General features: G+C 40.0%; 1 protein-coding gene across 2 annotated transcripts in view; it reads left to right on the top strand.

Moving 5' to 3' along the window:
* chst15 (carbohydrate (N-acetylgalactosamine 4-sulfate 6-O) sulfotransferase 15) overlaps positions 1–26,733 on the top strand; it is a 74,697-nt gene extending 47,964 nt beyond the window's left edge. Inside the window, exons 5-8 of one of the 2 annotated variants that reach the window (XR_010966691.1) lie at positions 1,074–1,230; positions 5,846–6,002; positions 7,372–7,503; positions 10,227–10,315. Coding sequence is in view for 1 of the 2 variants with exons in the window: in XM_068002318.1 (XP_067858419.1) it covers positions 1,074–1,230; positions 5,846–6,002; positions 10,227–10,374; positions 15,209–15,396 (650 nt within the window). In the remaining variant the exon portion in view is untranslated. Of the gene's footprint in view, positions 1–1,073; positions 1,231–5,845; positions 6,003–7,371; positions 7,504–10,226; positions 10,375–15,208 lie in introns of those variants that run through there. The other variant, XM_068002318.1, reaches the window with a different exon arrangement.
* The last annotated feature ends 247 nt before the right edge of the window (positions 26,734–26,980 follow it).

Below are 26,980 nucleotides of genomic sequence, written 5' to 3'. Positions count from 1 at the left end.
TGTTCAACAAAATGGCTGGCCAGCAAATAGAGTGCTGGGCATCTGCTCACAAAATATGTGTAAGGTTCATTAAGGCGCACCCCCCCCCACAGAAAGCACATTAGGGGACCCTCCCCGTAATGCAGCCAGAGTGTCCAAGCAGCGTTCAGCTGCTGAGCACCCGTTCCAACAGGTACTTCAGAGGAAGCTCTCATTAATAATTTAAATTTTGCTCTAGTGTGGCCCCCTCCTTCTTGGTCTGGCCACCATTACTTTGTTACCCACTTTCAGGGGGCCTGCGATGATTAATTCTTCAGTGGGGTCTTCATATCCCACCACATTACAAAAAAATATATGGGTGGCCAGCAAACCTTCCATTCCTGCTACCATCTAACATTCCAGGTCTGAAACACCATGGCGCTCCTATCGCACTAAGTACTGGGGGTGCCATGAAAATATTTTAAATGTGCTGATAGATTATTGTGCAAATGCAGCTTATTTTGATGCAAATACAACTTATTTTGACATGACCAGTACCCAGTGTGCTGGCACCACACGGCTGGGACTGCATTATTAACTCCATGGAGTTACTATCATTTAAGTTTATAAAGAATCTTTGTTTTGGTTTCAAAAAAAATCAGTGCCTCTCACATGATGGGCTCTTTTCTCCATAATGAGAGGAATCAGTAGTCCAATTTAATAAAGTTTTCAGATGCTAACAAATAAGATGCAGGTAAAGCTAGCACTTAGTTATGTACGAAGCTTGCCTGTAGCCAAAATATGAAAACCAGCCACGAGCAAACCATTCTGCCAATGCACTTTCCTTTTTCACACTGTCATGCAGACATCACAGGTGCATTTGTATAAAAAAGGAGGGGAAAGTATAGGGCATTTTAATTACCATGGACACAGTTCAAATGTGCGCATGAAAATAGAGAAAATGTACATTGCATATGTTACCCAGTCAAGTATTTTCACCAGGGCTTTTCAATTTGTATCTTTCCTCTTTTTGCTTCTCATCGTTCATGGGAAGCGAACCTTAGTTACTTCCATTCTTAATTTTTTTTTAAACATTTCATTTTATCTCTTTATAGGTGAGGCAAGTGCTTCCACAATGTGGGATAATAATGCTTGGCAGAATTTCTATGGTCGCACTGCTAATAGTGAACCACCATATTTAATTCAGGACTTCCTTCATGCAGTTCTGCCAGCTGCTAAACTTATTGTTATGCTGAGGGACCCGGTTGAGAGGTTAGTCTGTAGTCTTTCTTTGTCGTGCTGTGTTCGTTTTGCCAAACAGTAAGGAAACTTGAGTTCTCGCAAAGAGCGGCAATCGTGCATTAATGACTGTTATAAACTCTGAGTACTGAGTTTCCACGCTGTATAATGTTTCCGCTGCTCTGACATTTCCATTTCAAATAAATGTGTGATTCAACTTTCCTGTAACTGAGAATTTGGCTTAAATAATTGGAAAAAAAGAATCGTAGAAAATTTTCTCATAGATTCTCAGTAATAAAACTTACTAAAAAGAAAAGTTACCGTCTACTCTTATTAACGTTTTACAATTTTTTTGAACTAAATTCACACTTTTGTGTTATGTACATTGTTTAATTCAAATTACTGGATAGTTCCAAAAAAAAAATGATGGGCTTCTCAGGCGTAGACTGTAGAAAAGACTATGATAAACATTAACATTATTTTTGTTTCAGTTTGTTGTTGCTTAAACTAGAAGTGCTGGGATTCGGAAGGTTTAATCGATAAATGCAGCATGTAGGTGTAGCACTGAACCCTACTGCCCAGAAAGGCCCCGAAGTCTGATTCATGGTCTATGCTAAGCTAACTGATCTCAGCCAGGGCAGTGTTGGGGAATATTATAGTGGACCTAAAAGTTTTGAAGGTGGGGAAGGCAAAATCAGCCAGAGTTGATGCATCTTATTGCAGTCTTGTGAATCCTGCTAGGTGTGTGGGTGTTGCATGAAGGCTGTACTGAGCTCTGCTATTAAGCTCCCCAGTCTATCGACCCCAGCTGTCCAGGTTCGCTGATAAAGAATGGCCACTTGGGCAAGGTACCTGTGGAATTCTACCCTAGAAAAAGTCAGGGGCATCTGGAGAAATGGAATCATTGGTAGTAGCTTGGAACAGTGAACAAGCCTAAATATTTTGGAAGGTTATGGCAATTATTGCTGAAGCACTTTAGATTTAATAGCCTGTTATGGATTTTGCACTGAATTGATGCCAGTACTGTGGTAGGAATTTGGCATGGAATTGATGGTGTGTAACCACTAAATCTAAAACTGGCACACCTGTGCTAGTTGCCTCTGAGAGTCATCCAAGTCGGTGGCTTGGCACTGAAATAATGCTGTGCCAGCTCTAATATTTCAACTACAGTCAACATGGCAGCCAAAAACTTGATGGTATTTTTGTGACGCACAATGGTACTGCAGGTTTCAGAGGAAGCTGGAGCCACTATTTGTGGTCAGCACAACTTGGCCAATGTAAGTGAGGCAAAATTATGTCATGCACCTCTCCCATGCCAATGCCATTAACGTAACAAAGGAACAACTCTACTGAAAATTCAATATCTCTCATACAGATACACTGACTATTGATTTCAAGCCAGTGCCATCAGTATTCAAAATTATTGATGGGGTTAGACACAGTAACAAAAGGGCAAGAATGTACATTCTAATTCTTTGCAACTACAAGTACAGTTATTTGATTTTTAAAATGGGCTATCATGGTGAGACTTTCACTAAAAATAAATAGTTTATTAACTCAATATTATTTCATTTTTAAAAGGAAGCATAATTGCTCCACCTATAATTGTAAGTCCAGTATTTCTGTAGTGATATTGTAATTTATAATGTCCTGAAAGTTCCTCACATTTTTTACATCACCAGTTACAAAATGTCTTCTAAATTTACATTATTGTGCTCTTGTGACTCATTAAAGTGGAATAACCACTAATTGAAAATTGTGCGTGGCTTTTCTTTACTGGTATTAACTTTAAATGGTTTGGTGAATGTTTGTGCTCACCAAGTTGAAGATATCACTGCCGGCTTTTTGGAATACTTTGACTACTTTGGCCACCAATTGTCAGCATCACGCACTACCAGGTCAGATATGACGTGGCTAAATGTAAAGTTTCTTCAGCTCAGCTACAATAGCCTTAATCTTTCCCTCAGAAGAGTGCTCCGGTTGTACTTTCCCTGTGCGTTTTCAATTTCCCATCCCAGTCTTTATTGCTTTTTTTGGAGTTGAGCTGTTAATGGGTGTATACTAAAAATCATTTGAAGTTTCAAAACACAGGCAGTCATCATTCTGAGCTAGATATGAATCTATGTCTCAGAGAAGTCCAAATGCTAATGCATTGCTGCATCCAGTCCCACAAAATAGTGCTTTTGAAGACATTGACCTGAGAGGACAAAGAATTAAAAAACACATATTTTGGAAACGAAGTTGTCAATTACATTGGCAATGAAGAACTGGTGAGCTACTGGCCCGATTTAGGTCAATTTATGATGTGAGTCGGGAGCAGGGATGGGAGATAGCCCATCTTCTATAGTTAGAACGTCTTTGATTTGGACTGGATTGATGGGATATATCTCCCAATCCAGATGACACCCAGGAGGTTGCATGGGTTGTCTTTCTTGAACTTCCTTGAGTCTTGCTGGATTCTGAGGTCATGATTTGAATGTAATACAGCACCTAACTGAAGCAGAAGTGCCCAGGAATCTGCTGTAGCTCATTGGCCTTGCCCTTTATGGGTTAGGAGAAGAACATAGTCAAAAACTGATCCACATATGCTGGCAATGGCCAGGCAGTGTGTGTTCGTTTGGGATAGAGTAAATCCCTTAAGTTCCAATGCTACCTTTGCCTCCACTAGCAAATTTTGACCGTGCAGCACATTATTTTTACTCTCCACCACAGATTCCTTTCTCAATTTATGGTTCTCCTTCCATTGACTACTTCATGTTTCACACTTGGATATAGTAATTCTTGCAGGGTAATCCTATGGTTTATCTCCCCTTGGATATAGTAATTCTTGCTGGGTAATCCTATGGTTTATCTCCCCTTGGATATAGTAATTCTTGCTGGGTAATCCTATGATTTATCTCCCCTTGGATATAGTAATTCTTGCTGGGTAATCCTATGATTTATCTCCCCCTGGATATAGTAATTCCTACAGGGTAATCCTATGATTTCTCTTCCCTCTGTTATTTTTCCTCCTGCTGTTTTCTTCCTCTTACACTGCTCCAACTAACTGAGGCCTGTGTTATTCATGACTGCTCTTCTGTCACCTGACATCTGAGGGTCAACCAATTTTCATTATAAATGGCTATGCTCTCCTGATGTAATGGGCTTAGGTCCCCCTAACTGTGTGCGTGCACACATACATTTCAGTGTAGAACTGTCAATGTTGCGGGGATATAGTGAGAATTTCCCACTACTTGTGTCTGCCGTTTGATTTCTTTGCTTTATATGTTTACTTGCTAAAAGTGATGAGTTTTAAAAAAAAAAAATTTGAGTGGGCAAGGGAACATAAGGGCATAGGCTCAAATCTTGGCCATTAAAATCAATCAAACAGTTATAAAGGATTATGACTAATTTTTAAATCCTTTTCATTCTATTCTTTCTATTAACCTTTTTCCTCAAGCTTTTTGTTTAAAACAAAGAGTGCTGATGATCTCGGTGAACTGAGTCTGATAGTGTGATGGATTAGAATCGAGATTAATTAAGGTACATTTACATTAGGTCTTTCAGCAGTCCTCTTGTTCAGCTATGTACCTCTGTTAGTTCAGTTCCATCATGCTACCAGAATCAGCACCCCTCCACGATAAGTTCCTCCCAAATTTTCAGCACATCCAGTTCTTCTATTTGAGTTCTTTCAAGCAACCAGCAAAGATAGAAAAAAGGATGCTGATGGTAGTTAGTTGTAATATAGTTTTAATGGGGATATTAATAGTGAAACTTCATTGTTATTTCGCATTACAAAGAAGATACAGCACAGAAACAGGCCATTCGGCCCACCTGTTCCATACCGGAGTTTATGCACCATGTGAGCCACCTCCCACTTTTCTTCATCTAAACCTATCAACATATCCTTCTATTGCCCTCCCCCTCATGTGTTTATCATGTGTCTATCCCCTCAAATGCATCTATGCTAGCTGCCTCAACTACTCCTTGTGGTGGTGAGTTCCACATTCTTACCACTCTCTGGGTGAAGATGATTTTCCTGAATTCCTGAAAGGATCTATTAGTGACTATCTTATGTTTATGGCCCCTAGTTCTGGTCTCCTCCGCAAGTGGAAACATCTTCTCTACGTCTACCCTTTCATAATCTTAAAGATCTCTATCAGGTCACCCCTCAGTCTTTTTTCTAGAGCAAAGAGCCCTATTCAATCTTTCCTGATAGGTATAACCTCTCATATCTGGTATCATCCTAGTAAATCTGTTTTGCACTTGCTCCAGTGCCTCTATATACTTTTAATAGTTTGGAGACTCATATTCTGAGTCCACAAAATGCTATCAGAGCTTTAAAAAATGACTGGAGCACATTGACAATGTCAAATGTAGGCAATAACTAACTTTCCTAATGCTTTTAAATCAAGGTTATTATTTGAATATCTAGGAAGTTTACCATTCCATTCCTGAAACCACTTAACTAATTATTGTGACCATAGAAGCAATTAGTGTTCCAAAAGAAGTCACTGGAATTCCTTGAGATCTTTCCATGTTAAAGAAAGGCAATAACATGGAAAAAGAAGACTAGGTTTTGTAAAATGGTGTGTTTTAGTATTCTGATGAGGGTCAGTCACTCAGTTTATGCCCTTGTATGATACTAATATATTCACACTTTTTCTAGGCTGTATTCTGATTACTTGTACTTCATAAGCGCTAACAAATCTGTGGAAGACTTTCATGAAAAGGTAAAAGATTCACTGCAAATATTCGACGGCTGTTTGATGCACTCGTCCCTTAGATCCTGTGTGTACAACTGCACTGTGAACTCTGCCATGCCTGTAAGTACCTTTTAGAGTGACAGCCATTTGAAGAGCAAATTCCTCTGTCATGCTGGATGTGAATGAATAAAAAAATATTTTTTCCCACAGTAACCTAGCAGTAATGCCATTGGCTCCCTCACTCCATTTTTATTTTTGAGGTTCCATACTCGGGAAGGAAACTGGCATTCAAGTTTCTATGTACGACCATTTTCTCCTTGGTCTAGAGTTATGTACCAACAACTAAACTAAATGCACTGGTGTGAATCTTGCAAATTAAGCCTTGCATCCAGGTCCCCTTCCTGGCTACCTCCTTGGCAATACTGTCCCCTGTGGCATCCCAGCGGCCCCATAAAAGGGACATCGGTCGTTACAAGTAACATAATGGAAGAGAACAGCCCCTTGCCCCCGAATCCCATTGAAGATAAGGGAGGAAAGGCACAGTACAGTACCCTCTCTGCAGAACCACAGCTAATGACTTGCTCTGAGCACCTGGCACACAGTGCAGTCCAGCCATGTACAGTTTTGCCGACACACTTAATGCACATCTGTAAGATATCATTGCAGAAATGCACATCTGTAAAATATCAATGCAGAAACTACCATGTGAACATAATCCATGCTGAATGGATCTGAGAAAAAGAGGTAAAATTAGAACCTAAATATATGGCAGGCAAACCTGTACCTCATGTCATCAAAAAGACTCTTTCTCTTTTGGTGCCCTTATTCATGAAGTGCATTTTACATTGGCAAAGAATCAAGTAGTACAAATTAAGTTTAACCCTGTTAATTCTAGGAGTTGTACATTATAATTTTTTTTTTGGCAGACCATGTTTCCTTATTAAGGTGAGGAATGTCAGCACTGGTGCATAGAACACTTTTGACATCCATGATCAACATCATGCACTCATACCTCAGGTATAGAATGACAAGATGCAAAGTAAATCTCCCTCCACTGTGTTCTAGCCTCTGAGGCGACCCCCTCACTGCACCAGTGAAATATTTCTGTTTGTTACACATTCATCCTATGTCCTCACTGAGTAGAACTATCAATTTAGCGTCAAGACATATTGCATTATTTGCAGTTTTGTGCTATAGACACATACACATTAGGAACTGGGTTGACACTATAGAAAGTCACTTCACATAGGAGCCTAACATGCAGTACTGGGAGGAAATGTCATCCCATCAGTTTTTGGGTGGCTCAAAACCCATGATCCAGAAGAGTGTAAAGCCATATTGTGCCATCCAGTTCCTTCTGTTATATTTTATAATTCAGGGATAACCAGATTAGAGGGCAATGCAGGATTTGCCATGCCATTACAGTTTATTCTTAGCCATATGTGCTGATTTCTAATAATATTTCTTTTCCTTTACAAATATTCTTTAGGAGGTATGTATGGTGACAAGAGAATAATAACCAGCTGAAACAGTTTAAAGAGTTTTAGAAGATGTAGTGACACAGTGCGTTAGAATACACTTTCCACCTCTAGGACACGTATTAGATTCCAGCCCAGACAGAGTAAGTCTTCTCTGATGGCTATTAAGGATCCTAAATAAAACGCATGTGGCAGTGTAAAATCCTCCCAACAAAACAGAGTTTTCATATCTTCACTGGAATTTAAAAATAATACATTGAAATTTGCTACGTATATTAAAATAAAAAGGCCATGTTGACTGGATTTTTTTTTTTTGGCACTAAAAAAAACTTGAGGTATATTACCTGCATCTCAAAACTTTACCACCAGCAGATGTTAGTTTGTATCTCCGCCCATGCTATTTCCTGCTGGCCAATTGAAGCAGCCTCAAACTGACTGCTGGCAGGAATTGGTCTCTATACTCCTGAACTTATTCACCCCATTGGTGGAGTAAGGGCAGTTATTGAGCCCATGCTAGCAAGTTTGGGCTTAACTGCCTATCTGAGAATATTTTTGTTTGGAGTCATCCTCCCTAGGTATCTGCAGTGATAATTTCAAGTTCTGCCTTCACTAGTACTTGAATTCTTGTGCACAACACACTGCAATAGATGCACAGAATTTTTTTATTTCTCCTCAATTTTGTTGGTTTGTTTTTCTTCTCTCTGTGCCATGTGGCCAACTATACATAACTTTAAATGCTATGAGTAAGTGTTGTTGATTTGGTTCTATGTGCCAACAAAGGAGCAGTATGTCGTCACCTTACATTTTAACATATATTAATTTTAAGCTTTTTCAAAAAATTTGTGTTCAGAATAATTAAGATTCCTAATCAAGTTTACCCAGCCTCCCTCCAGATCATCCAGAGTGACAAATGTAGTAGCAATCCTGGTACCTCTATTATTACACCGCAGGCTACCTGGAGACATTGGGGTTAAGGTGTGGGTGGGTGGGAATAAATGGCTGTAATCTACTTACTTTCTCTAGTTGCAAAATGGTGGTCTTGCTGAGGTAACAGAAATGCTACTCTGCCTTAATTTTTCAAACAAAATTTCTTTATCTAAATTACTTAAACCTAGCAATTACACCATATAAAATTTATGTACAAACACATGTTTGTATAAAAATACTTTGTTTGCTCTTATGATTTTCATTTGGGCCACAAAATGAAATGACGACCTGAAAAGTCGCTCCTTAGTATCCATTATTTTTCTGTAACAAACTATTGATATTCATTTTAATTTGTTTCTTTCTTTCCTCCCTCCCCTTCCAAATGGTGCCTGTTATAACAGATATTGATACCATGGACATTCCATACAGATGACATGTAATTATGTTCTAACTGTAGGATTATTGTAACTTGACCATTACAAGCTTATTGAGTGACAATCTGCATTTGATTACCAGAGAATAACCAGAGTCTGGGAATATTATTATTTGGCAATATTACTGTTTTGACCACAAGTAATGCCAAAATAAAACAAACTACATCTTCAAGTGTATCCGGTTCCGCTGCTGCAATTTATTATCTCCACATTGTTGGAGGAAACTGTTACCTAGTTTCTATTTATTGTGGATTAGTTTTATTTTCCCCTCCAGAGAGACTGGGAGTTAGTATTTGGAAAAAATCTGTACATGTGTGGAATTTATAGCCACACATTCTATACTTTTTTTCCCTTCAATGTCCCTCTATTGGACTAGTCCCATATTTGGGGTGGTTCCACAAGCACCTCTCTCACACTCTTGGACAGGATTTAAGATAGGCCATTAAACAATCCTTTTCTCGCATCTAGCTACCAACCTCGCTTTGATTTCTTGTTGCAACCTTTCTCTTGCTTTCGTCATTTTTCCGCTGAAGTTCCTTGTATCTCTTAGGTCAGAAAAATGTCGTCCTACAAGCTTTTCCTCTTTGCATCTTAATTGTGTTAAAATCAAGACTCATTGTACTGTCTCCAACTCTCATTCTTTGCCAGGACTTCAGAACTCTGAAATTCCTTACCTGCCCTCAATCTTCCCTCCCTGCTTGGTGTCACCTATCTATTATTTCTTGATTTGTCTTGGCTCTTCACCTAGGTTTCTCAACAAACAGCCACTGTGATCAGATGAAGGATGAGCTGCCACCCCTACAGAACTTAGTACTTTTTTTTAAAAAAAGAAAAGCAGTTTAGAACAGGGAGCCATGTGTCGTGTATTTTTCTCTTACCATGCCTGATATTGAAACTTGATGGTAACTGCAACGTTCCCTGATCGAGAAGACAGTTAGGTCATCTCTTTCTTGGCCTCTTCTCATTATCTCTCTTCAGTTGGTCAATGACGGGTCCTTTTGGGTGGCGTGGGTTGACGCGACCTGTTACGCCTGGAATTTTTGTAGGGAGTTCTGCCAACCACTCGCTGTAAATTCCGCAGAAGATCGGCGGAACCCCCAGAGAAATGGTGTAAATGGATAAAAGTAGCTATTTACACCATTTCTCTATGATTTCTGTTGAAGTCACAGTGGGAGATCGGGAAAACCTCACAGAAATTCTCCCCTCAGTGTCTTAGCCCTGCCTCTGCTTGGTGTCTTCTCCATTGGGAACTCCTAATGTGGGGAGTTACAGGGGAAGGCCCTACATTCACCTATAGTGCAGTGTGTCAGTTCACTAGTGTGCTGTGCCACTGATTTTACAAAATCCTTGCCTTATACTCCAATGGGAGAAGCTCATCTGGATCCTTTTAAAATATTCAATACTATGGGCCAAATATGTTACATAAAGTGATTGGCCACAAAAGAAAAAGGAGATGGACTAGGGTACAATTATCAAACAATGTGTTGTCTTTTTTTCCTTTTTAGGTGAGATTGCAAATTGGACTGTATGCAGTCTTTGTGTGGGACTGGTATGCAGTTTTTAACCGGAACCAATTCCTCATTCTCCGACTGGAGGAACATGCAGCTGATTTGAAGAACAGTATGCGCAGGGTCTTTGACTTCTTGAACTTGGGTATGCTTTCAATATAAGTTGCACTTCCATGCTAAAAGCATCAGTTAATAAAATATCAATCTAGAGTACATTCGTTAATATTAATATACTTCACAAAGTATACTGTTGAGAACCCTAGGGATCAGCAAATTGTATAATTCCAATTAATTCAGCAAATACTCGAATTCAAGTCAGTTTAGACAAAAACTGCTTTTCAACTACAGGATTAAGTCAGCCCTGAATGGTTTAGAACAGGTGCTAATCCCACATGAATGTTAAAGGGCAAGTAGCACTCAAGATACCCTTAATATCTATTTGCCGTTATAAAGGCTGTCCTGTCTGAAGGTAGTTCTTCTCCCCACCCCCTCCAAGGCGCCCTTTCCCATATCCCCATGCATATTGCAATGAAGCTCCTGTCTGCTTTGGACAATAGCTTCAAAAGCCCAGCCCTGTAGGGTTGCCAATCGTTCCTGATTGTCCGGGAGTCTCCGGGAATGGAAGATTGATCTCCTGGGCACTGCTGCTAGCAGCCCGGGAAAAATGTACTTCGCGTTCACAGTTAACGCCTATGTATTTTCAGTTCTCGTATGACACCTGCTGGCGCGAAACCTTTCCCATGTCTTGCCCCCACTGACATACCCACCTCCCTGGCACCCAAGGCTTCACAGTTACAGCTGTCTATCTTCTGTTGACAGATTCTCAGCCATTCTCTGCTTCCCTTTTCAAGAAACGGCCTGCAATTTCCTGGTAGCTGGTCCCGTTTAACGTCAGTTGTGAGGAAGTTACTGAAATCTATCATCAGGGTGCCTGAGCATTTGAATAAGTATGAACTGATCAAAGAGAGTCAGCATGGATTTGTGAAGTATAGGTCATGTCTAACTAATCTAGTAGCATTTTTTGAAGAGAGTGGTGGACTGGAGAGTGTCTATGGATGTTGTCTAGTTGGACTTCCGTAAGGCATTTGGTACGGTTCTGCGCAAGAGATTAGCAATAGTAAAAGCGCACAGAATTGGAGGTAACCTAGTGACATGGGTTAGTAACTGGTTGGGAAAGTATGAGACAGAGAGTAAGGATAAAGTAAATGTACTCTGATTGGCTGCTGTAACAAGTGGTGTTCCCCAGGGATCTGTACTGGGGCCTCAGCTTTTCACCATATATATATCAATAACTTGGATGAAGGAATAGAGTGCTGTATATCCAAGATGACAAATGACACCAAGTTAGGAAGCACAGTAAGCTGTGTAGATAGGACCAGGAAGTTACAAAGGGACGTAGATAGGTTAAGTGAGTGGGCAAAACTGTGGCAGATGACGTTCATACGAATTAAGAGCAGGAGTACGCCATTCGGTCCCTCGTGCCTGCTCTGCCATTTGATAAGATCATGGCTGATCTGATTGTGTCCTCAACCCTACTTTCCTGTCTACCTACTATAACCTTTTTGACTCCCTTATTAATCAGGAATCTATCTAACTCGGCCTTGCAAATATTCAATGACCCTGCCTCCACCGCTCTCTGGGGAAGGGAGTTCCACAGATTCACGACCCTCTGAGTTAACTCACTGTAAAGTGAGGTCAGTCACTCTGCATCCAAAAAGGACAAATATTTTCTTAATGGTGAAAGACTAGAAACTGTGGAGGGGGAAAAGGATCTGAGTATCCAGATGCACAAATTACTAAAGGCTAGTGGAATGTTGGCCTTTATCTCAAAGGGGTTGGAAAAGAAAAGGGAGGAAGTTATGCTTTAGTAGTACAGAGCCTCGATCAGATCCCTTCCAGAGTACTGTATTCAGTTTTGGGCACCGCACCTCAGGAAGGATATATTGGCCTTGGAGAGGGTACAGCGCAGATTCACCAGAATTACACCAAGGCTTAAAGGGCTAAATTATGAAGACAGGTTACATAAACTCTCTTGAATTTAGAAGGTGGAGAGTAATCTAATTGAGGTGTTTACAATGATAAAAGGATTCAATAGAGTAGATACAGAGAAACTATTTCCTCTGTTGGGGGAATCAAGAACATGGAGACATAATCTTAAAATTAGAGCCTGTCCATTTAGGAGTGAAATCAGGAAGCACTTTTTCACACAGGTTAGTGGAAATACGGAATTCTTTTCCCCAAAAGGCTGTGGTTGCTGGGTCAATTGAAATTTTCAAGACCGAGATCGACAGATTTTAATTAGATGAGGGGATCAAGGGATTAAAGGCAGGTAAATGGAGTTGAGTGACAGATAAACCATGATCAAATTGAATGGCGGTACAGGCTCGAGGGGCTGAATGGCCTATTAATGTTCCTATGTTCCATGATGACCTGTTGCGCGTTTCGGACATACCTGATACTAAAATTGGCCGCTATGGATTTGTATATTCCTGTCCGGTTTTAAATCTCAAATGAAATGTGTCCTGCCATAAAATTTCTGTTTTCTTGGCAGTGTAAGGAATGAACATCTACAGTCATAGCAACACGATTATGTCTTTAAAAATTACTTATAAAGAAAATTTCTATAAAGCAGTCAAATGGAAGTCCAGTCCCTAGCAGTCTTCTAAGGATGGATATGGGGGTAAAGGGAGTTAAATTCTGAAACGTACTAGCAGTCTCTCTTTATTTTTTATTCTTATTTATGGTAGTGTAGTCAGGGAGCCTGATCCCTGTTGGCCTAACAGTGGGTACACATTCACACTGGGTCGAGGTCATAGCAATATATCTGATTCTATGGCAATTTAATGGTAAGCATATGTCCATATTTCCTGGTGATTTGGGAGAATAATAGGCTTCTAAATTTCATGATGACCTGGCATGGTTTGTGCCAGCCTATGGTTATCATGACTGGGTTTTTCCTCAGCTTTGTAAATATCTAAATTTGAGAACCTTGGTGTTGAAACCCAGACAAGCAGAAAGTTTTGTTTAATTGACACTATTATGTTCAATTGACACTAAACATTGAAGGCCAGCAGAATTTTGAATGTTTTTAATCGAATTAACTGAGTTTACAGTTTGTTCAAATTATAATTTAACCTTGACAACATTATTGTGTTAACCTGTTTACATATTTCAACAACAACTACTTGCATTTATATAGCGCCTTTAATGTAGTAAAATGTCCCAAGGCGCTTCACAGGAGCGAAATCAAATAAAATTTGACACTGAGCCACACAAGGAGGTATTAGGACAGGTGACAGAAAGCTTGGTCCTAAAGGAGAAGAGAGAGGCAGAGAGGTTTAGGGCGGGAATTCCAGTGCTTAGGGCCTAGGCAGCTGATGGTACGGCCGCCAATGGTGGAGCAATTAAAATTAGTGATGCTCAAGAGGCCAGAATTGGAGGAATGCAGAGATCTCGGAGGGTTGCAGGGCTGGAGGAGGTTAGAGATAGGGAGGGGTGAGGCCATGGAGGGATTTGAAAATAAGGATGCAAATTTTAAAATTGAGGCATTCCCGGACCGGGAGCCAATGTAGGTCAGTGAGGATGGGTGACGGAAGAACGGGACTTGGTGCGAGTTAGGATATGGGCAGCAGAGTTTTGGATGAGCTCAAGCTTATGGAGGGTGGAAGATGGGAGGCCAGCCAGGAGATCATTGGAATAGTTGAATCTAGAGATAACAAAGGGATGAGGGTTTCAGCAGCAGATAAGCTGAGGCAAGGAGGATACGGGCGATGTTATGGAGATTGAAGTAGGTGGTCTTGATGATGGAGCGGATATGTGGTCGGAAGCTCATCTCCGGGTAAAATAGGACACCAAGGTTGTGAACGGTCTGGTTCAGCCTCAGACAGTGGCCTGGGAGAGGGATGGAGTCGGTGGCTAGGGAGCGGAGTTTGTGGTGGGGACCAAAGACAATGGCTTCGGTCTTCCCAATATTTAATCGAAGGAAATTTTTGCTTATCCAGTACTGGATGTAGGACAAGCAGTGTGACAAATAGTGGAGGGGCCGAGAGAGGTGGTGGTGAGGTAGAGCTGCGTGTCGTCTGAAGTCGTGTTTTCGGTGATGTCACTGAGGGGCAGCATGTAGATGAGAAATGGGAATGGGCCAAGGATAGATCCTTGGGGGGACTCCAGAGGTAACGGTGCGGGAGCGGGAAGACAAGCTATTGTAGGTGATTCTCTGGCTATGACTGGATAAATACGCATTTCCTGACCCTCACATGCACAATAAATTCTTAGACAATGGTGCACATTTTTCTGATTTAATGCAATTTTAGCTCCAATTGAAACTTCCATTGGCTTCAGGAATAAAAACAAGGTTTACTAAACTGGCTCACAGAAATATCAGCCTTTCAGCGAGTCTGCTTTTCAGTTTGAAGTTGAAGCTGCTCAATAGTTTTGTGGTGAACTCAACACATTTTTCCTGGTATTCAGGTTAACCAAGCAATTGAAGAAGTTTCTAGTGCAAATAGTAGGAATGAGTGTGAACATGAGCAGGTAACCTAATAACCTCAGTTAGGACATTCTTTTTAAAAGAATACTTGATTAAACACTGGCAATCTATTAGTGGAAAATGCTTCAAATTAATAGCCTATTACTGGAGCATGTTTTAAATCATTGATAGTTTGTCTCTGAGCCTTAATAAATATCTAGATATTAGTTTAAGAAATGACTCCCTGCTAACTGCACTAAGCCAAGGTATTTAACTCAAAAGAAAATCTTTTCTTTCCTTCAGTTGCTTTCAGCCTCAATCTGTTTGCACAAAAACCAACCAAATATACCTTCTCACTCTTACTTTAAATCATGGCAGGATAAGGAGCAAAGAGAAAAGATGACTCACAGAGGGGAAAGAAAAGGCTGGCTAGATTCAGAAGGAAAGGTTTAAAATTTCTGTGCCAATATTAGAGTTTTTTTTCTAAAGCTCTACTGCTACTTTTCAACAGGAAATTTAACAGAGCAACTGGAGGCAGCCATCATAAACAACCCTGCATCAAATACCAGACGTCCCAAAGACAAAAGCCTTGGGCCTATGTTGCCGGAAACCAGGAGGATTCTAGAGGATTTCTACGGGCCATTTAATGAAAAGCTGGCTTTGCTACTTGATGATGATTCATTCTTATGGGAAAAATAAATACAGACCAAACTCACACAAAGCCGTAAAATATCAAATGTTTTATATAATGCTTTCTTCACTGTCCTGGAATATTCAACAAAACATTGATGCTAAAGTTCAAAAATTATTTTTTTAAGTTTATTTTTAAACTCTTACCTGAAGACCTGTCTGGAATTCAACAAAAGGCTCGTTTGAAGTTTAACCCTGATTATAAAGAAGAACATTATCCATATGCCCTCATTTAACTTTCCCATGGAATATGTAGGTTCATAATACTTGACACTGTGAATACCATAATAAATCAGAATCCCATAGTTTGTGTAAATAATTTTTTAAAAAGTAATTCCCCATGTGGTTGAGTTTTAAATATTTTGTAGGATTTTCAATTATACTTGTGTATTTGGTAAAAATGAAATCTTTACAGAATGTGTTTAAATATTGCTGCCAAACATACAATAATAGTGCCTACTTTAGTCTTCCAGTAATTCATATACCATAATTATGGATTGGTAACCGATATAAGAGCTACTATTTTTAACTTATTTTTTATCGCTTCCCTCCCTGTTGGTTTATATGTTGGAGCTAAAGCTTGTGAAGGAATATGTCCAGCAATTGTGGTGTTAGTTATACAAAGCCCATTATCTTCATTTGCCATCAGTCCAGAATATTTGCCAACTTTTGTTTCCTGTCCTGTTCTTTGCATGTTCTCAATCAAATAATCAAGTTGTCTTAATTTGCTTGCTTCTAGAAAGGACTATGCCTGGTAAAATGTTAATTATTACATCCATGGGATTGAATTGGACAAAATTCACTGTGTTTTCAGGGTCCATGTGCACAGCAAACCTATTTTTATGTGTAACACTCAGTTACTGTTATAAACAGAAGCTTGCACTGCATATTATACTATGAATTTATGACTTGTTTTTACTGGGGATTGCTTTTCTGTCCATAGTCACACCATCAGCATTTGTCAAGAATTATGTTGTGAAAGATTGTGTAGCAGTGCCCCCTATTGTCAAGTGGTTTATAAATCGAGAGTTCATACAGCTAAACTCTAACATATGCTGGCTCAAAGAATCGCAAATGTTTGTGGTAAGAGATGTAAATTTATAATGAAACATCAAACTTAATCGGAAAGAAGGTTTTCCAAAGTTAAGCCGAGCAAACTTCATCAGGAAGAATATGGTTTAACTGCTTGAAATTCTTGGGCACTTTTAGCAATGAGGACCATTAGTCAGTCGAATAGTTTATATATTTGAGAATACTAATATTTCTCTAAATTAATTTTTATGCTCAACAAAGTGAGAGATCTTAATACAGGGTAATGGAACACTTTTCACTTTTGTTACCCAGTCAGTTGCTTCCGGGTCAGGTATCATCCAGTCATTTACAGAGTAAACCACGTTTTCACTGTAGCTCGATAGTAGGCCTTAACCTCGAGGATCATTAGTCAGTTTTTTTAATGCCAATTTAATATCCATTTTTTTTAACTTTTTAGCTTTATTGTAAAAAAAGAAGAGAAAATGAGTAGGCAAGAATTGAACCACAAATAACCTGAGAAAATCAGTAAAAAAAAATAACAGTTTTTATTTTGAAGATCTCTCAAACTCAAGAAAATAAGGAAGTTGAAAAAGTACAGTCACGCTATATATCAACCCACAGTTATTTACACAGTTCACTGACAGGACATTTATGGGGCTCACCATCGGATTCTCACTTAACTTCTAGATAGTTTTTTAAAAATTAAAAGTAAATTGTGTATTGTGGCTCCAATCACTCACCTGCCATTATAATGGGATAATAAAAAGAAAAGTGGAGATTATGCACAGAGGAATAGTTGTGATCTTGCTTTCAGCAAACAATGCCTTTGTGTGTGACTTGAGTCGGCCTTAGTCTTCAGGGGACTATTAGTGTGGTAACTTGTCAGAGTGCATTGTTGACCTTGCCCCATACCTAACTCTGAAGGAAACACTGATGCTGCTATATAAAGAATATAATTCCCACTGCTCTACTTAAAGAAGATCCAGATCCCCTTTAAAGAAAATCCAAGATACACATCCTTTGTTTCATTTCCTGGCAAAAATTGGGCTCAGATATGTGTACATCCCATCTGTGATACCAACATTACTACACACAATGTGCATGCTGATGCCACAGATGCATCTACGAACTAGATTTTGAGTTTAAAATAAATGGGAAGTATGGGCGAGAGTGCAAATTTGGGACTAGGTTGGTTTTTACCAATTGTCCACCCTAAAATAATCTGGAAATTTATCAGTGGAAATCGGTATAAAACAGATTTTAATGATCCCTACTTAACCTTAACTTTAGAAATGTACTCTGTACTGCATAGTTAAAAAGTTTCCATTTCACCCACCAGCTATGCTTGTGGTTTGTCTGAGTGAGACTGACCATTTAGTGGCATTTTGGGCTACAGTACGGACAGTTTTTGTGTTGTGGATTCATACGCACTATGAACTGGGTTGAGACTGCACAAACTCATTCATGAACGGCCTTTGCAACTGGCAGAGAGTGAGGATTAATCCATTAGTCTGGGTTGGATTTGAATGCAGGTCCCACAGCTAAAAGCACAGTAGGGTAGATTTTCTGTTCGGTTACACTTGATTATTGGGGGCAAAGTGTGCATAACTGATTTCTACCCTAAATTACAGGTTAGGTTTTGTACTGGCCAGAAACACCTGGCTGTTTGCAATTAATTATATGAAAATAAGTCCCCAGAGTCCTCATTTGGATGTCCATGCAATATCCTGGTGTAGTGCCCAATCGTTGCCTGACCGTATACAATGGGTGTCCATGGATACTAGGGTGTGCAGTTTACAAAAGTACATTTTAAAGAACCCTATAATAAGATTTGTAGCAACATTTTGAGGCTGTTTCTGATTTCTTCTGCTCTTTCTTTGTTTCTTTCCTGTTTCCATATAGTTGGGCAAATGGCATTGTGCCTAATGTTCTGGCACTGCTGGGTTTTTTTGGCATGTCCATGACAATGGACAGTGGGAGCCACCTTTCACTTATGTTTTTTTCTGGAGGAAGAAGAGTAATAGAGATGCCAGGGACTCGCTTACCCTCATTTACAGGCAAAAGTGTATCTGCCTAGCAACGACTATGCAGAACTGGCTACGTGGGCTCTGGGTCAGCCGACAGCTGGATGCGCAACTCTGCCATCTGCTGCTTGAATACCTGCAACCAGCTTGCACCATAGGACTGGTGATGCAAGTGGCAATAACAGTCAGCTGTACCCTCATGTCATCTTCCTGCGCCTCCTTCTAGGCTCGTTGCAATACTGTGCTATGAGGAGGACCATCCTCCCTGCTACCATCTCATTGTATACCACCACCACTTCACCAGCCATTAAAAAGGGGGTTGGAGTGTTGCACTGTTCCATCACTTGACCACAGCGTCTGTTTCCTGCCTCTATATTTTACTGTGGTAGCTGCTAAGCTTTAACCAGGCTATTTTTGGTACTGCAACAACCGTGACAAAGCCTAAGATGTACATTAAGAATTTTAACCTTTATAAAGGCTACTACTGTTTTTATCTCCATTTGACGAGTGCTTGCAGTTAATTTCTCACCCACATTAGACAATGAACCTGGCTTTGCAAAATCAGGCAGAGACAACATACCAATGATTGAATGGGTGCTAGTAATGCAAAGCCCAATCTGCCCCAGTGGGTGTACCTCACTGCACCGCCTACACCCTACATGTGACATACTCCATTTGCTTTAAACTACTAATTATGAGTGATGCAAAATGCAATGAAATGCTTCTCCTGTAATGTGCAATTGTTATTATCTTGAGGCAGTCTGACCAGATTTCTTCAGCAGTGAAGCACTAACAGAGGTACCAAGTATTCTATTTTCTATATTTGAAGTATTTTTCAGGTTTAAAATATGAAAAGTGGAGATAATTGTTAAGAACCATTGGGTGTCACTCTGCAGTGTTACAACTATGCCAGCATGGGAAGTACAACCACAATCGCCACCCCACAAAAATGTGTTTACTAAATTCACAGTACTGTGAAAACCACTTTTGCAATACTCTTCTTGCATAATTTCCAAACACCAAGCCATTTCCTATTCATTTCTATGTAATTTATCATGTTTTCTGTCAGCATAGATTCTGTTAATTGTACTGCAAATTGTTCTACAATAAACACAATCTGAATCTAATGTGCCAACACTAAAATACTTTCATGCAGAATTCACACATGGATTGCCCTATCATTGCTCCCATAAAAATAAGCACGTCTGAACTACAAGTTTGCCATTTAATCTTTGTTCCTGATTTCAACGTCTCTACAAACCTCTCTGTCAATTTTAGCTCATTATAATAATCTCTCTTCAGATCCTTGCACCCTTTCAGTTTCTACAATCGTGCTTAATCATCCACTTAAGAGCATAAATATAGTTCCAAACTGAGGTACAATAAGACTCCACTGCACTTTGGGAAAAGAACAAGTTGTAACTTTAATATATAAATGCAAGTTGTATGTTTTGTTATTGCATGGAAATTCTGTTGCGGTCATTGAAGGATTAACTGGTACAAACGGAAAATAATACTCAGATGATGTTTGTGCTAATTACTAGAATTCAGTTTCAATTCAAGACTGTGGGTGTTTAGTGAAAGTGCAAGCCAAGTATATAATGGGAACTGTCCAGTTAGATTTCCTTACCAACTATGGGGCCAGAAATCCATGGCCTTTCTGATGCGTGCTTACTGTAAGTCCATGCAGGAGTGCGGCAGAAGGGCTGCAAATTAGCTGGAACCTGGATATTTGGCGTCCCGGGCTTCCCCCACAATTTTCTCAGAGACTTGTTTGAGGAGGAGCTTGCTCCAAACGTGAACTCCTGCACCAGACAGGGTGTGGCCAAGGGAGGGCACTCCTAGGCTGGGTGTTTTCTCGTATCTGGCCTGGGAATCTGCGAGTGGGCCGATACGCCAAGTAAAGAGAGACATAACAGGCCACCAGCTAGCAGACGTTGGAGCCACCTGGAGGTCCAGGTAGGGTCATAGCCTGGACCCCTCTACCTGGAATTCCAGCCCCCCCTAAGTGGCAGGTACAAGGGATACACCCGTAATGGTGAGGGCACCTGCTGTTGCTATTTTAATGAGATGAGCTCCCCCTGACCCTGCATATTTTGGCAGGGTCGGCGCCAGAGGTCACTAGCAAGAACATATTGGCACAGACACCTGGGATGGAAGGCCCATGGATTTTCGAGGCCTATATTTTCCTCAGAATTTGTGAACAATCCTAGCAGTTTTGAGAACAAATTATATTTGTGCATAAAATCATAGTGATACAGCACAGAAGGCGGCCATTCGGCCTGTCGTGCCTGTGCCGGCTCTTTGAAAGAGCTATCCAATTAGTGCCACTCCCCTGTTCTTTTCCCATAGCCCACCAATTTTTTCCACTTCAAGTATTTATCTACTTCCCTTTTGAAAGTTATTATTGAATCTGCTTCTACCACCCTTCAGGCAGTGCATTCCAGATCATCATAACTTGCTGTGTAAAAATTTTTTTCCTCATGTTGCCTCTGGTTCTTTTGCCAATTACCGTAAATCTGTGTCCTTTGGTTATCGACCCTTCTGCCACTGGAAACAGTTTCTCCTTATTTACTCTATCAAAACCCTTCTTGATTTTGAACACTGATCAAATCTCCCCTTAACCTGTGCTCTAAGGAGAACAACCCCAGTTTCTCCAGTCTCTCCACATAACTGGAAGTCTTTCATCCCTGATACCATTCTAGTAAATCTCTTCTGCACCCTCTCTAAGGCCTTGACATCCATCATTCCTTGTGGTGCCCAGAATTGGGCACAAGACTCTAGGTGGGGCCTAACCAGTATTTTATAGAGATTTAGCATGTTGGATAAATGATTGAATGAATTCAGTGTTTATGCCAGTGATGGTGTCAACATGATTAAAAAGCATTCTGTAACATAGAAGCTGTAAAACTGATTGTAACTTGCTTTTGTAAGGCTGCACTGCACAAATTATTTTGAAATACGATTGGACAAGTGTTACTGTAGTTTTTTGCTCAGCCAGATGTTTGATATGCATAGAAACCAAATTGTTGACACATCCATTCAGGTAATGCTTCTGTTTGACTAATGAGAGTACACACCCCTCCGCCAGGGACCCCCCCCACCAAACTAAATCCAGAGAGAGCTCAGGTACAGTTTGGGAGCACCAAGCCTTCAGAACCCCTAATTGTGAGTAGGGGTACTGCTGGAGTTTATCCAGCACAAACCACTTAGTCTACTAAACTAGAGTGCTGGTAAACTTCCTGTTGCTTGTCCAGCCAGGATCACCCTACCTATTGAGGAATTCGCTTGCCAGAATAATTAGAGCCGAGTAGGAAGAATCCCAGCCCCAGTGGCAGGTCAACCCCTCCAGGCTCTATAAGTGAGTCAGAGTGGCTGGTCAGTTAGCAGCAGTACCCTGGGCTACTGCAATATTGCCTGGTTCGGGTTACAGAGTCTGCCACAGAGGGCTAACTTGTTTCCAAATTTCTGATGGGAGTGTCTGCTTTTATGCTAAAATGACCCCACTTACCTCACTTCCCAAGGAGCATAGTCACTAGTTGGGTTATTGGAGAACTGATCATTTGAGTCCTCATTAAACAAGCAGCAGTTACCAAGAGCACCTCACGAGTGGCAAGGCGAGCAACTCAACTCACCATAAAATGTGGGTGCAGTGCCACCATCCTGATCACAGCATCATACCCCATTGAATAATGGTTTAAACCGATTGGAAGTGAGCAGTTTCAGCAGCAGTCGCTTGCATTTCTGCGGGCCAGTTATCATGCCAGGTTATACGAGCTTGTATCAGGACTCCAGATAACTTTTTCCAGAACTGTAATCCCAAGTCTAGTTTCCCCAGCGACCTTTAAGTCTTGTGCCACGTACCAAGACAACTCACAACCAACTGTTTAATTCAGGTCCTCATGAGAGGGCTTTGTCAAGGAATTGTGCCCAGTCTAGAGTACTCAGTGATAGGTGAATGAAGGCCAAAGCAACAGGTCTCCCACTTTATGCCACAAATTCACCTCACAGCTTTATCCTAAAGCTTGCACTTGGGCTGGCGTAAGCCCTTCCATTATGTCTAGACATAATGAACTATGAAGGACACTGGGCATATGTCTTATACACCACAAGCTTAACCTATCATTGAAGAAAGACAAAGTGCACTTTGTCACTTATCAGGGTGGTCCTGAAGAACTGCTAATTACTATCAATGCAATTTGTTATATAAAGGGGATATTAAAAAGTTACTTTACTGGCTATTCATGCATAACATATAATTAAATGGAGATGGATGGGTTATCTTCATTTTATTTATATGCTATGCATGAATCAGCCAGATATCTTCAGTGAGCATTGGATATAATTGTGTCGACTTATCTGATCTCAGGGTAGCTGTTGATCCCACTATAAATAGCCTCATCCAATCTGGTGGGAGGGGGAGGGGTCAACATGGGTTTCCACTCCTGATTGTTGTTCAGTGATCCCTACTGAAGAGTGCATGTGTAGATGTCCAGTGAAAACATGATCTGGTCTGGTTGTATTGCCCTTCATAGGTTCAATATCCCGTTAGCACTCGGATTTATTGGGATGCTCCTGCTCTCCATAAATTTGGCGGAAAACCCAGTATAAACAGCTATTTATGCTATTTCCACTGAAGTTACAATGAAAGATCGGAAGAGCCCCTGCAGAAATTCTACCTCAGAGTTTGCACATGGAGCCACTTAGATGAAGTGCTGGAAGGCTGCTGTTGAATTGTACCCAAGCAAGAACTGGGATAGAAAACTGGGGGTGGGGGGAGTGAAATAGCTGAAATCTTGAATATTGCAAAATGTTGAAGTGAATTGCTTCACTCAAGCTTTGTTAAGGGAAGAAAAAATGTTAAAAGATTTTCACATAAATCAGGAATTCTTTTATAGATTAAAGGACTGATTCTCCAAGTGAGTGTTCCTGGTGAGGATCAGCACTCATGCCAAACGTAGGTCAATGAATTGCGGGGCTGCAGCCCTTGATTCTCTGCTCATTACTGATTTAAATTTATAGAAAGTCAAGGGCGGTGGCCGATGATTTCCCAACCAACGTTCCCTGTCGGGGATCAGCCCTTATGTTTCCAATAATGCCCACCATCACCAAGTGAATTTGTTGTTAGTTGATTGGGTAAAATAATACTAACTATCAACCTGCTTCAGTTGGTCGTACTCTCCCCTCTAAATCAGAAGGTTACAGGTTTATGCCCCACTGCGGGACTTGCGCGCATAATCTAGGCTCTCACTTCAGTGAAGTACTGAGGGGCTTCTATATTGTCCTTTGGATGAGTTATTAAATTGAGGTCCCACCTGCCTGTTTTGGTGGATGTTAAACATCCCATGAGACTATTTGAAGAGCAGGGAGTTCTCCTAGTGTCCTGGCCAATATTCTTTCCTCAACCAACAGCAACAGCAATTGATTCAATGTCTATTTATCACATTGCTGTTTGTGACCAAAATAGCTGCTGTTTTGCCTAAATAACTGCACTTAAAAGAGTAATTTGTTGTATTTGAAGTGCTTTGGGATGTTGGTGAGAGACTTGATAAGGTATAATATCAATGCAGATTCTTTCTTATTTATAAATAGCCAGTTTGGAGTGATAAATATCGTAACTGAAGAACCGAACCACTTTTACAATAAAGTTTTAAAGAGAATTTTTCCTGTGGCTAAAACCTTTATTTCACATTTATGCATTATTGTTTCTGACCCATTTGTCAGGCACTTGTGTCATTAATTCCAGTGGTTCTCAATTGGAAACATAAACTATTGAGTGTAAGTCACTAAAATGAAGAAAAATATAACCATAGTCGTGCGATATATGCTTTGTGAGGATCGCTTCTCTTTGCAGAACTATTCTCTCCTCCCCTCCTGAAAGCATTAACTACTTGCTGGGTCATGAATCCACAGGTGTTGGTTGTTCTCCAGTACCTCAATTGGTCAATACTCATGAGAGAGATGTGGCAGTGAGTGTCCGCGGGTTATTCGACTGTAAGGACCTTCATTGTGGCCTTGCCACATGCACATTCAGCAGGGATTACTGGATAGTGATCAGGAGCAGAAAACAACCTGATTTTGTTTCTTCTCTTATGAAGGGGCACTGAGGCCAATTGTAGCAGCCTAACTGCTGCCCTGGCAGAGATCAGCTAACTCCCCACATACTGGGGGCCTGAAGCTGGGCATTTCCTGATCTGTATAGCTCAGCTCGGACAGTTGTCTCTATTTGTATGTTTTTTCAATATCTGAAAGTTCAATTTGGGCCTTTATAGCAGAATTAGTATGGTTCCTTTATCTTGCAACATGCAGTCATTAGTTCTTTGAAAAATCTGTTGTTGGGTAGTTTGTGGTAAGGGAGCTATTTGTGTTATCATGTTATGTGCCTGTGCATGGTAATTTTACCTGAAGTAAACCAGATGCAAGATTAGGAGATTTAAAAGTGAGATCTTTACATCACAGCTTTTATATGTGTTTTTAAATTCACAAGCCACAGGTACTATACAGGGTGTCATGGACTGTATCTTTTGTAATGCATAGTTTATTGGATTTTGACAATATAAAATCGTATTTTATTACAGCATATACTGTGTACAAGGTATAATTCTATTTTATCACATATTATACTGGTAATATATGATGTCAATAAAAGTACTGCTCCGTATCAAATTAATATATAACATCTAAATAATACTCAATTACAATAATGTTAGTATTTTCTGTAAGTGTGTCAGCCATCTTATTACTACTGACCAACCTTTTTCCGTTATTCCATAAGGCCCCTAATATATTACCACTTCCCAGAACAACTTGGCTCTTCTATAATTGATGGTGTTTGTAGCATCACTTCTGTACTAAATTCTTATGGTTGCAGCTTAGGTTGTTTGAAGCAGTTACAATAATTGTGTTGTCTTCAAATCCTACCTGTGGGCTGTTGTGCAGCCTAAAGTTCTTATTCTGTTGCTTGTTTAAGACACTCATTGAAAGTTTATTTTAGGTGCAGGCATATGGTGCGTAGTTGTTCTTAACAGATATTTTGGCAGTCTTACAAACCCTAGAAAAGTAACAGATGCTCCACCTGCACCTGGGGTGCCTGAAGTTTTGTTCTGTACCATATTAAACAGCAATGCTTATGTTTTCAGACTATTATATATCATATTTGATACAAACTTGTTGTCTTGCACAAACTAATAATTCAATTGAATACTATTTTTTTCTAATCTGTTTTCTTTGCAGTAGATGCATAATACATTGCAAAACAATGTTTGAGCATAGCTAAACTGTATTTATGTGTTTCACACAGTTTCATTGTAAATCCCTTTCTGGAAAAATTAACATTTGCCTTTAAAAAAGGTTGTCAAAAATCTACTGTGCATTGAACATCCAGTATGTACAACATTGTAGCAATGAATTGAGATTAACACGGTTGATTGAATAGAGTCTGATTTACACTATGGTGGTATTATAAGAACATCTGCAATGAAGACATATACCTGGGTGTTATGTCAGTAATATTCTAATTTTCTAAATTGTGGTATTATATTAAAATTAGAGTGTTTTTTAAGGAGGACTGGACTGTGTGAAACAGTGAATTAGATACTGTTCTTTCACCTTTGGCACCTGTGTACGAATCCAAGCCAGACTGCTGAGATTAAAGTTTCTGGGTCAAATTTTTGGGAGGGTTCTCCTACGTCCCACCATAACTTTGGTGGAAGATCGGGGGAAACCCTTCAGAAATGGCGTAAGCAGCCATTTACATTGTTTGTGTAGGGCTTCCACTGACCTTAAACCAAAGTTATGGCGGGAGAACTCTGCAGGAATTCCAAATATTTGTCTTTTAGTTGTAAAGCTCCAACATGAAATGAGTTTGGGCAGTCTCAATCCAATTTTTGGTAGTCACAGACCCGCAGCATAAAACTACCCCTAATTTAGTACTAATTAGCAGCACGTTGGGGCAGAGTAGAGGGAGCTTTACTCTACACCTAACCGGGCTATATCAGACCCGAAAGTCTTCAATGCTGACATTTGGTACTGGGGAGTGGAATAGCACCAACACATACCTTGAGCATGAAAAAGTCAAAGTTGTTTCTTTTTTTAAATATCAGATTTATTGGACTAAAGAACCCTTTATAAATCATATTTGGAGTATTTAGAGTTGATTTATATTTAAGCGCTGATCACATTTTACTGAGCAAGATGCATGATTCTTGTATTTTTAAATCACATTTCCAATAAACAATGAAAATCTGATAGTGTATATCTATAATAAAGCATTATCCATTTGTTTTCACAATATCTTGTTCTTTTTTATTGTGGCTTTTAAATGACTAATGTACACCTGAATACCCGAAACATTCAAAATTAGTACAACTGGATTGATCAATGCCAGATAAGGAAGGTCAGTATTTAAATTTAGGATATTTATGAAGCCAAAGCTCAAGACCAATCCCAATCCTGCAGTCTAGAGAGCAAGATTTCCCAGATCAGATCACCATGGATGCATTCTTTCCCCTGGCCCCAACCCCACCGAAATAAACTCT

Source organism: Heptranchias perlo, chromosome 21 (genome assembly GCF_035084215.1).
Source record: "Heptranchias perlo isolate sHepPer1 chromosome 21, sHepPer1.hap1, whole genome shotgun sequence".
NCBI lineage: Eukaryota > Metazoa > Chordata > Chondrichthyes > Hexanchiformes > Hexanchidae > Heptranchias > Heptranchias perlo.
The sequence above is the reverse complement of the archived record's forward strand: the minus strand, read 5'-3'. Positions and strand labels throughout refer to the sequence as shown.